General features: G+C 37.8%; 1 protein-coding gene across 7 annotated transcripts in view; it reads left to right on the top strand.

The window, feature by feature from the left end:
* The window catches only part of SGTA (small glutamine rich tetratricopeptide repeat co-chaperone alpha), a 110,154-nt gene that overhangs the window by 78,512 nt on the left and 19,182 nt on the right, over positions 1–12,460 (top strand). For all 7 annotated transcript variants that reach the window (XM_069101976.1, XM_069101973.1, XM_069101978.1 and 4 more), the window contains 3 exons: positions 3,123–3,261; positions 11,220–11,323; positions 11,527–11,614. In XM_069101976.1, coding sequence (XP_068958077.1) covers positions 3,162–3,261; positions 11,220–11,323; positions 11,527–11,614 — 292 coding nt within the window. In that variant the 5' untranslated portion in view covers positions 3,123–3,161. The remainder of the gene's footprint in view (positions 1–3,122; positions 3,262–11,219; positions 11,324–11,526; positions 11,615–12,460) is intronic.

Raw genomic sequence — 12,460 nt, 5'->3', positions numbered from 1 at the left:
AGAGAATAATTATAACCAATGGAATGAATAATGAAAAAGAAAAAACAAAACAGAAAAGTTTCTTCATTCTTACTCAGCTCACATGGATGTTTCTATTTCTCTGTCTTCATCATATTTGGTATTTCTTACAGTCATATTCCATTACATTTCTGTACTACCACAATTTGTTTAGCCATTCTTTAATACCAGTCTCAGATTATTCTAAAACTTTATCCTAATAGTATCAGCAAGCAATTTGTAGAGTTCCTCAGGAATTGTGCCTTGTTGAGCACAATAGATTCTACAGTACACTTCAGAAAGTGCATTTTTATCTAGAGGCATAAAGTATAATATAAATCATAAAGTCCTGAGATGTAAGTAGTATGGTGGTACATACTACCAGTGGAGAGAGCCCTGGGCTTGGAGTCAGGAAGACCTGAGTTCAAATGTGAATTAAGTACTTAATAGCTATACTGGGCACTTAACCTCTGCCTCAGTATTCTGAGCTGTAAAAGAGAGATAATAATAGTACAAGTGAGATAATATTTGTAAAGAAGTTAGCACAATAGGCATAAATTCCTCCCTCCTTCCCTTAGTTTGAGGTAGTTCTGTGACTTGCTCAGGGTCACACACCTGGTAGTGCAAGAGCTAGGGTTTATCTCCGAGTCTTTTGACTCTAAATTCTGTATGTGTTTTAAAAATATCATAGTTGCTCCTGAAGAAATGCTATGAAGCAGCCTATTATAGTATAGAAAGTAGTAGGTTTTTATATATGTGTATATATAGTTTCAAAGCTGGAAGGGAGTTTATGGGATCGCCGAGTTCTCCTATAATATTCTCTCCCCCATCATTTTCCAGCTGAGGAAATTGAGGTACAGTGACTTGCTGCAGGTTATACTGATAATTAATGATAAAGCCATGACTAGAATTTAGGTCTCCTGACTGTTGCTCAGCCCAGGATGATCTATCCAATGTATTAGGAGGCTGGGGACTTGTCCCACCTCTTTGACTTCATGGCAGTTGTTTAACCTCTTGGAGGTTTTCCCATCTGTAAAGGGTCGTTAACAATTTCTGCCTTTCTTACCACATGCATAGTATTTATTGTTTTGCATATAGAATGATTGAATGCATATCAAAGCTATTTTTCAGCTTCAAAGCACTATACAAACATAAACAGTTATTTCAGTTCAATTTGATAAATTTCTGTTGCGTTCCTAATATTTGCAAGCCACTCAGACCTTTCAAATACAAAGACAAAAAAAAAAGATAGTGCTTACCTTTAAGGAATTTATATTCTTCTGGGGGAAACAGTGTCCAAATTGAGAGTTAAGTACAAGATAATTGATGAAGAGAGAAGAGACTAATTGGGAGAATTAGGAAAGACATCATGGAAGAAGTGGTATCAAAGTCAGATTTTGAGGATAAAGATTTTGGGATGTGGGAATGATGAAATAGTATTTTTTAGGCCCCAGGGATGGCTTGTATGAATACACACAAACACAAACAAGAGATAGCATGTTCAGTTCCTAGAACTCAGTTGCTGGTCTGGAATATAGGCTTCATTAAGGACAGTAGCATGAAATAAGTCTAGAAAAGAAGGTTGGACTCGGACTGTGGAGGGTCTTCAATACCAATGTGAAAGGTTTATATTCTTTCCTAAATATAGTACAGAGCTGCTGAAGCTTATTGAGCAGAGCAGTGATGTGGTCAGGTCTATGTCTTCAGACTACTGGGACAGCTCCCTGGAGGATGGTTTGGACAGAGGAGAAACTGGTTAGAAGCAGGGAGACAGTAAGGAAGCTGTTACAAGGGCCCAAACTGGAAGAGATGCCAGTTTTCATGTGGGTGGAAAGATGAAAGAAAAGAATGTTGGACAGTAAAGGTGGAAGCCACAAGACTTGGCACTTGGTTGCTTTTGGGAATGGGAGAAAGGAAGGGGTTGAAGATGGCTTAGATTAAGAGCTCAAGTCATGGACATCATGGTGATGCCCATTTCAACCAACATCTGTTTGAACAGAAAGTGGGAAGTTTGAATGGGAGAAGAAGGTTGTTTATTATATTTTGAATGTGCTGAGTTTGGGTGCTGACAGAATATCTAGGTAGGGATGTTTAGGGGACACTTGGCAACGTAGGCCTAGAGAGTCAGAAGTAGGATTATTGTTAGGTGTGTAGATTTGGGAATCACCTATATAGAAATATTTGAACCTGTGAGAGTGGATGAAATGACTGTAGAAGAGGGTCTACAGCTCCCTACACTTGGATGTGAGATGAATGATGCTTCCTAAAGGAGCTGAGAGGGAACAGTCACTTAGAAGGGAAAAGGGAGCAACCAGTTATCAAGTACCTGCTGTGTGCCAGATACTCTGTTGAGTACTTTGCAAATATTTTCTCATTTAATCTTCACAATAGCCCTGAGAAATAGAGGCTATTCTGATTCTCATTTCTATAGCTGAAGAAACTGAAACACATCTATGTTAAGTGACTTGCCCAGGGTCATATAGTCAGCGCATCTGAAGCTGGATTTGAACTCTGGTCTTTCTGACTGCAGGCCGAATGCTGTATCCACCGTACTGCTTAGCTGTCCTACAGCCCATTGAAAGGAGGAAAAACGTGTCGGAGAAGCTAATGGGCAAGCATTTTTAAAGTGCTTACTGTGCACTTAGCATTGGTGTTACAAGGATAAAAGTGAAAACAGCCCTTGCCCTAAAGGTTACCTCTCATCTCATCTATTCTATATGTTTCTTGTGTGTACCTACTTATGTCTATGTCATCTTCAGTCAGATTGTAGGGCATTTGTGGTAGACCCCTTTGGTAGGGGTGCATCTATATCCTCATCAGCAGAGATCAGCTGGATGATGACAGTGACCCTTGTTAGTGATAAACCAATGACTGAGGTTTTCTTTGACACTTTGAAGAAAGGTGTTTGAGTTTTAATTTTGAAGCTACATCTCAGATTTTTTCAGAAACCTTAGTTTAAATTAAGGTGTGTGTGTCTCCTTCTCTTCCCCTCTACCCCCACCCCCCAGCCAATCTGGATAATGCCAAAGAATGTGCAAGAAATGAGAAAGAGAAAACATGCAATAATTATAGCAGCCACATAATTTCTTTTCATCAATAGTTTTATGACTTGATCTAATCTACAGATCTTGAAAATCACAAGATCCTTCTTCAGAGCCATAAAGATGGAGGACAAGAAGCGCCTTGCTTATTCCATCATCCAGTTTCTGCATGACCAGCTGCATCATGGAGGCCTTTCTCCTGATGCCCAGGAGAGTTTGGAAGGTGAGTGCTAGTGCCTTTCTGACTTTTTTATCTTGTAGTTTCAAGGGTACTTGAAAAAGTTAAGAGTATCTAATGTTTATCTAATGTTGACTGTTTCTCTTCTGCAGACCACTTTTGTTCCAGCACCTCACAAAATAATTTAGCTTCAAAATTATTGTTTCATTATTTCTTTCTGGCTCATGGAGTTCTTGATTTCTGATTGGTCTCTTATAACTTTTGAGGAGTCTGATGCTGGCTAAGGTTTTAGCACTTTCAGTTCTAAGCTATTTCTCTCCTATTTTTTTTCTCTCTAGAGCTTTTATTTCATTTTTTAAATATCTTGCTTAATTTCTTCTAAGTAGCCATGTAGTTGTTGTGGAAAGTCCTTTTTTTTTTTGAAAGTCCACTTTTTTTTCCCTTTTGAATCTCTGCTTTTATAATTGTTATTGAGTTATTCTCTTTTGAGGGAGCTCTAGATTTTCAACAGTTTTTTATACTAGTTGATATTTTCTTTGATTTCACTCATCTCTAGCTTTATTCCTGGCTCTTTCCTGTGCTGCACCTTTGAATGAGGGTGGCCAGCCCTATTTGGTCTTGGCCTGAGTCACCTAGGTTCCTGTACTTATCTCCATCTTCTAGGCTCAGGTCCCTCTGAATCTTTGAGATATGGAGAATGGAATCGTCAGGGTCTAATCTAGTGGCCGAGGAGACCTCATCCGAATGCCAAAGTCACCACCCTGGGGCTTTCTTTGAGGAACCCCCTGCTCTTGGCCACCTCCTGACACAAGCTGTCTGGCACTGTCACTGGTTTTGTTGGAGGCCCCGTTTAGCTTTTGGGGATGTGACTGATTGATTCTGAGATAGAAGAAGTTATTTAGTGTAATTTCTTCGTGGATTTCTTGATCATTTTTAGGTCTGGTGTGAACTTGAGGATTCTGAAGGTGCCCTTTACGGTGGTCTGCTTCCTCTTCAGGCAGCCATCCTGGCCCAAAGTGCAGTAGTTAATGTTTCATTATCTGTTCTCCTCTACTTACATTGTTCTTCAGTCACTTAGGAGTTTGACTTCTCTTTAAAGTATATGTTAAATTTAACGTGACAGCACTGATACACTGCCCTGCTTGTCTCTGTCCTCATCCGACCTCCCTTGTGCTCGCTCTCTCTCTCTCGATGCTCTTTTCTATTTTTGGCATTCCTCATCAGTATACTCCCCACCTCCACCCCAACAGAAACACAAGAAGGAGGGTGGGGGCATGCACACACACCTCTCTGTCCCAAGATAAAAACCTTCCTTTGTAAGAAAAGTGCATTTAGTTAAGCAGAGCACATCTCTACATTGGTCAAGTCTGAAAATGGCTTGTTCTGTACCACTAGACTATCATTGTCCTATATCTCTTATACCCTTTGTAGCTAAACTCCTTGAAAAAACTGTCTACAAGAGCTGCTTCTGACCTATTATCATTCCACCAGAGTTGTTATCTCCAAAGTTGCCAGTGATCTCTAGTTGCCAAGTCCAATAACTTTTTCTCAGTCCTAATTCTTCTTGTCCGCTCTGCAGCCTTTGATACTGTTGATCACTCTCTCCTCCTTGATAACTCTTCTCTCTAGGTTTTTAGGGACACACCACTCTCTCCTGGTTCTCTTCCTACCTCTCTGACCTCTTTTTTTTGGTCTTCTTTGCTGGATCCTCCTCCAGATCATGATTTCTAACTGTAGGTGTCACTCAAGGTTCTTCTTGGGTCCTCTTCTCTTCTCCCTCAATACCGCTTCATTTGGTAATGTCATCAGCTCCAGTGGATTTAATAACCATCTCTATGCTGATGATGCTCAGATCCACCTTTCCTGTCTCAATCTCTCTACTGATCTCTATAATCTTGAATCCCTAGCTGGCTTTTGGACATCTCAAACTGGATTTGTAGTAAAAATCTTAAAACTCAAATATCTTTCCCCCTGTTCTTTTTTTCACATCATGTGAGTTTTATTTGCTATCCTATCAAATTTTTAGTCATTTTTCAGTAATTTTTCTTTTTTTTTTTTTAATTTTTTTTTAATTAATTATTTTTAATTTTCAACATTTCATTTCCACAAAATTTTGAGTTACAGTTTTTTTCTCCCCATCTTTCCCCTACACCCCACCCCAAAACAACAAGCATACTGAATACTCCTTCCCTCAATCTGTTGTCTCCTATATCCTCCCACATCACCCCCCCTAACTTTCTAGTAGGGCAAGATCGATTTCTCCCAGTGCCTGTATATCTTCTTTCCTAGTTGTACATAAAAAACCATTTTTTTTCTCCTTTAAACATTTGTTTTTAGAACTTTGAGTTCCAGACTTTTTCCCTTCTTCCCTCCTCACCCGCCCCCACTGGGAAGATAAACAATTCAATATAGTTTGTACATGTATAGTTACCCAAATCATTTCCATAATTGTCATATTGTGAAAGACTGTATTTCCCTCCATCCTGTTCCACCCCTTACTTATTGTAATTTTCTTCTTTCATCCTGTCCCTTTTCAAAAATGTTTGCTTCTAACTACCCTCTCCCCCAGTCTGCCCTCCCTTCTGTCATCCCCCCTCTTATCTCCTACCCCCCCCATTTTCCTGTAGGGTAAGATACCCCATTGAGTGTGTATGTTATTCCCTTCTTAAGCCTAATTCTATGAGAATAAGGTTGTCTCATTCCCTTTCACCTTCCTGCTCTTCTCCTCCATTGTAACAGTTTTCTCTTTCCTCTTTTGTATGAGATATTTTACCATAATTTATCTCTCCCTTTCTCCTTCTCCCAATAAATCCCTCTCACCTCTTAATTTTATTTTTTCGATATCTTTCCTTCATATTCAACTCATCCTGTGCCCCTGTCATTGTATACATGAGCATACCTTATGCCAACACTCACATATATATTTATATACACATACACCCTCCTATACATACATATATATATATCTATACATATATATTCCCTTCAACTATCCTCATACTGAGAAAAGTCTCATGAGTCACAATGATCATTTTTCCATGTAGGAATGTGAATAGTTCAACTTTAGTAAGTTCCTTATGATTTCTTTCCTGTTGGCCTGCCGGCTGTCTTCAGCAGGAAATTTGTTTCTCTCTGTCACTTTGTGGATTCTTTAGCTTTAAAATTTGTTTAGAGTAATTTTTTTTTACAGGTATTGGAGTCATTTGGAGCTGGAGCCCACGCCAAGTTTGTGCTTCTACTCTGCCATCTTGGCTCCACCCCTCCCCCTAGTCTTCAATACGGTGCCTCTGGCCTCCCAACTCTTCCATGAACAAGGCATTCCTTCTCTTGGCTTTAGGCATTCTTTCTGGCTTTCCCTCGTGCCTGGACCATTCTCTCTCTGCTCCAACTAACCTCTCTTAATTCTACCTAATTAATTAAAAAAAAATTTTTTTTTAATCTTTTTTTGCTTTTTGGAGGGGGGAAGGCAGGGCATTTGGGGTTAAGTGACTTGCTCAAGGTCACATGGCTAGTTTTGTGTTAAGTATTTGTGGCCAAATTTGAACCCAGGTCCTCCTGACTCCAGTGCCAGTGCTCTATTCACTGTGCCACCTGGCTGCCCCTACCTAATTAATTTTTAATTAACTTTTCTGTTAATTATTTCCTGTTTATCCTACATGTAGTTTTCTTTGTGTATATTTGTTTGTTTGTTGTCTCCTCTATTAAATTGTAAGCTCCTTGAGGGCAGTGACTTTTTTCTTCCTGTTTGTATCCCTTGCATTTAGTACAGTGCCTGGCACATAGTAGGAGCTTAATAAGTGTTTATTGATTGATTGCTGGTCTTGGAATCAGGAAGACCTGAGTTCAAATGCTGCCTCATACACTAAGCTTTGTGGCCCTGGGCAAATCATTTTGCCTTTCTCAGCCTCAGTTTCTTTATTTATTGTGAACATGGGCTCTTTAATGACCATACTATATGTTAGAAATTCCGTTCTAGGACAGGAGCAGGACAATGGAGTTACACAACAGCCACAGGACAATGGAGTTATACAACAGCCAGCCAATTAGAAGGATTCCTGAGTCTCAGAGCTGCTTGACATACCAGTGATCTTTTACAAGTGAACTCTAGCTGAATTTGCCAGAAACCACAGACCAGCAGCCTTGAGCAGCAGCTGCAGACTCAAGACCTTGCTCTGGACAGAACATCTTGGCGTATTTGTCTAGAGATACCCCACTCCCTGCTTGGAAGGCTCTAGAAGCAGTATTATCTCACCCTTTTTTCATCCCCTTGGAGCAGCTGAGAACTTTCTCCCTCTCTGCTCCCTTGCAGGATCTTCCTTTCCCTGAAAGTTTTTTTTTTTTCTCAAACAATAAATGCTTTGTAATATGTAATCAGACTGTTTCATTTAGGATCCCTCTTTTGGGGCCTGGAATCTTCCTTTAACAATATAAAATGAGGATAATAATAATAGTACCAACCTCACAGGGGTTGTGAGAATCAAACGAGATGATATTTTTAAAGCTTTTTCAGACCTTAAAGCATTATGTAAAAGCACCTTCTTTTTATTGTTATTATCATCATCATTATCTCAATGGTGGGATTGCTGGGTCATAGGGTAAGGAGAATTTAGACACTTTTTCTGTGTAATTCCAAATTGATATCCAGAACAGTTGGACAGTTTCTCAGCTCTGTTGTATATCAGTGTATTATCTTCCCATAGCTCCTCCTACATTGTATCCATCTTTTTTTCATTTTTTGCCAGCTTATACAGTATGAGGTGAAGCCTCAAAATTATTTAAAAATCTGTTTTCCATTTCGAAAACTGTTCATACGCTTGGACCACTCTGCGTTGGAGTACAGTTCTTAGTGTTAAATATTTGTTTTGGTTCCCTATATATTTTGATATTGGAATTTTGTGAGTGATATTTGATGCAAATATTTTTGCCACGTTTTTTATTAACATGTATATCTTAATTCATTTTATTCATGCAAATGGTTTAAAATTTTCTGTTGTCAAAACTGTAAATTTTATCTTTTATGATTTTTCTTTCTTATTAAGTGTTCTTTCCCAGCCATAGTTGTAAAAAGTACTTGATCTTGTTCTCTAATTTTTTTAATTGTGCCTTCCTGACCTGTTAAAAATTCAGTTTACATATATAAATATGTATATAATTTTTTTTAGTTTATTGTGGTTTATATAACATTATGATGTTGGTCTAAAGTTAATTTCTTCCAGCTTCTTTTGAGTTTTCCTATCAGTTTGACAAAAAGGGAAGCATCTTTCCAGTGTTTTATGTTTATCAAATATTGAAATGTTTTTGAGTGCTCTGTTTTTTGCCTATCTAGTCTGATCCATTCATCTACTCTTATTTTTTTCTAAACTAGTACCAAGTAATTTGGCAGTTACTGCTTTGAGGTCTGGTAATAGGATGCCTACGTCATTCAATTCTATTTTCCTCTATTATTTCCCCTTGAGATTCTAGACCTTGTTTGGTCATCCAGATGAAATTTTTCTTTATACCTCATGTTATATGAGCCACTCACCTCCTTTTTTTATCTTTTTTTTTTTCATTTTTCAAATGCTTTATTAACTTCTGATTTACATCATTAATTTCCACCAGATTTTGAGCTACAAATTTTCTCCCTGTTTTTCCCCTACCCACTGCCCCAAAATAGCAGTCCCACAGGATATCCCCTCCTCCAATCCACTCTCTCCTATATCTTCTCCCATACCCCCTTAGACTTCCTTTTTTTTTTATCTTTAATGATATTGTTTATTGTCTACTTGTTGCATACAGTATACTGTACTTGTGCCCACCATTTGTGTTTTAATTGCTTATTGAGGCATCTACAATTAGGATTCTTCTTTGATTTGGAGCCACATTAACATCAGTATGGCCAAAACTCATGAGTTAAAAGAGCACAGGCCTGAAAGAAATTTGTTTGTTTTTTGTTTGTTTAGCTTTTATTTAGTATTTTATTTCCCAATAGTTACATGAAAAGACAATTTTTAACATTTGTTTTTAAAATTTTGAGTAACAAATTCTACCCCCTCCTCACCCCTAGGTTATACATATGTAGTCATTTAAAACATCCATAATAGTCATGTTGTGAAAGAAAACATAGACAAAAAAAACCTCAAGAAAAACAAAGTTTTAAAAAAAGTATGTTTCAGTCTGCATTCAGATACCATCAGTTCTTCCTCTGGGGATAGATGGCATTTTTCATCATAAGTCTTTCAGAGTTGTCTTGGATTGTATTGCTGAGAATAGCGAAGTCATTCATGGTTGATCATCTTACAATATTGCTGTTACTTTGTATATAGTACATTTTACTTTGCATCAGCCTATGCAAGTCTTTCCTGGTTTTACTGAGAGTATCCTCCTTATCATTTCTTATAGTACAGTAGTATTCCATCATAATCATATACCACAACTCCCCAGTTGATGGGCATCCCCTTAGTTTCTAATTCTTTGCCCCCAAAAAAGAACTGCTATAAATATTTTTGTACATATAGGTCCTTTTCCTTTTTGGGATACAGGTCAAAGGATATGTATGGTTTTGTAGTCCTTTTGGCACAGTACCACATTGCTCTACAGAATGATTGGGCCAGTTGACAACTCCACCAACAAACAGTGCATTCATGTCTCATTTTTCCCACCTCCCCTCCAACATTTGTCATTTGCATTTTCTGTCCTGTTAGCTAATCTAATAGGTATGAGATAGTGCCTCAGAATTGTTTTAAAATGCATTTCTCCAATCAATAGAGTATTTTTTCATATGACTATAGATAACTTTGATTACTGAAAACTGGTCATACCTTTTCATCACATATCAAATAGGGAATGGCTCTTATTTTTATAATTTTGGCTCACTTCTCCATATATTTGAAAAATGAGGCCTTTATGTGAGAAAGTTGCTTCAAAATTTTTTCCATAGGCCTGAAGTTACCAATCTTTTTAAGTCCTATTGAATCATCATTGAATTTTCTCCTCAGACTGTCAGAGATGGTGGTTGATAGTGTTGGCTTAGGAACAGTTGTTTAATATTAGAAAATTTCGCAAATATTATTAAATCATTCTAGTCATGCCTGGATCCCTCTGATGTCCTTTCAGCATAAAAGATAGTTCTAAATCTCAACTTTTTCTAGTATCTTGAAATAGTGATAACCTTATCTTATATAGAAAATTAGTTCTAGAGGAACTGTTAAAATGGGAAGACCCTGGTTTTATATAGTCAGATGACCTTGATTCAAAGCCTTACCCTGACACTTAATGGCTGTCACTTTCCTTCCCTCTATCTTATTTTTCTCCTCTAGAATGTGTGTGTGTGTGGGGAGGGGACAGCAACTAGATGATGTTTAAAGACCCTTCAACTTTAAATCCCATTCTCCTAAGCGAAAGTCAGGTTGAAGTGACTTTAAGCAGATGAAATCTAGTTTGTAATTGGCTTGTTAAATGTGTCACATCAACATTTGTTTGGAAACCTGTAGGAGAGACACAATTCCCCATGTCAAATCAGAAGTTGTCCTATCCCAAAGTAACCTTGTCACAACATGCTTCTGAATGTATTTTGACTACATGGTGATCTGATGATGTCAGCAAAAAGGATTCATTGCTCATTTGTCTAGGAGAATTTGGGTGATTCTAAAGAAGATTTATCGTCTTTCACTAATATGAGTGCATTTAATTCTTTCTCTTCTAATGGGTTTTGGTAGAATAGAGCACTGGCCCTGGAGTCAGGAGGACCTGAGTTCAAATCCAGCTCAGACACTTGACACAAAAAAAAACTAGCCATGTGACCTTGGGCAAGTCACTTAACCCCAATTGCCCTCCAAAAAAAAAGCAAAGAAAAAATAAAGACTTTTAATAATCAAGCAGAATATAACAATGTTAGAAGTGTATGTACATACATGTTAAAAATAGGACTGATGCTCCTTTATTCTTTTTTCCTGGAAAATAAAACTTCAGAGTGGCTCTTAATAATTTTGAGGCTTACAAAGAAATAATTTTATTTCTTTTAGTTGCGATCCAGTGCCTGGAGACAGCTTTTGGGGTGACTGTTGAAGACCGAGATCTAGCTGTATCACAGACTCTGCCAGAAATATTTGAAGCTGCTATAGGAAAAGTGAGCATACTGGACTTTTTTGAAATGGAAATCATTTAATGATATTTTCAGTTTGGGATTTATTTCTTCTTAGATCTATTTGAGGGTAAAAAATCTGGCCAGATTTAATAGGGAAAAATAAGTTGAATGGAGGAAAGCGAGGGTATTTGTCTCTTAACATCCCTCCCTAAAATGATTTGGTTTTTTTTTTTTTTTTGTAATAGAAAGACATGCCCTATATCCATAGGAATTCTGAACCCATCTCCCCCTCTGATGAAGATACAGCTGAAGCTGAGAGACTGAAGACTGAAGGTAAAGAAAATAGATTGATATCGAGGCGGCTAGGTAGCACAGTGAGTAAAGTGCTGGCTTCAGAGTCAGGAGGTCCCAAGTTCGGTTCCAGCCTCAGACACTTAACACCCACACAAAAAAAACTAGCCATGTAACTTCGGGCAAGTTACTTAAACCCAATTGCCCTCCAAAAGGCAAAAAAATATATAGATTGATATCTACTTTAATAGTTGCCATTTTAGCCACATATTCTGTGTTTTCTCCTCCATGAAATAAAGAGGGACTCCAAGGAGTGACAGGTTCACCTGTGATAGCCAAGGATCATGGAAGTATTTGTGTAGTGGGCACAAGAAGGCAGGGAGTGTTCTTCACCCCTAGGCCATATTATTCTTAATTTATGCAAAGATCTGATTGTTCATTTGACATGTAATTTATTATATACCTGTTATGTACAAAGAGTACTTTGCTGGGAACTGGGGGAGATAGAAAGTTTAGATAAGGTCTAGGTTATTGTCTATACTGACAATATAATCTGGTTTAGGGGAGGGGGGAATAAGAGATAAACATAGATATTATGTGTTATTATATACTGTAGTTAAAGTAACTTAAGGTATAGCAATACTAGATGTGCTATATGAAGTCCTGAGGTATTTGTGGAAGGTTTTATAGAGAAAATATTTGAGTCAAATTTTAAAGGATGAGTGGGAATTTATGTAATGAAGATTTGGAGGGGTGGTATTTCAGGGCACAGAACAAGGAAAGGCCTGGAAGTTGGAGAGTATGGTATATTTAGTAGAGAGCAGTATGTATGGTATGTAGGGTGTGTGTGTGTGTGTGTGTGTGTGTGTGTGTGTGTGTGTGTGTGTG

The sequence above is a fragment of the Petaurus breviceps genome, unplaced genomic scaffold, assembly GCF_028583685.1.
Source record: "Petaurus breviceps papuanus isolate PSGF00001 unplaced genomic scaffold, PetGlider_PUasm1.0 523, whole genome shotgun sequence".
Lineage (NCBI taxonomy): Eukaryota > Metazoa > Chordata > Mammalia > Diprotodontia > Petauridae > Petaurus > Petaurus breviceps.
The sequence above is the reverse complement of the archived record's forward strand: the minus strand, read 5'-3'. Positions and strand labels throughout refer to the sequence as shown.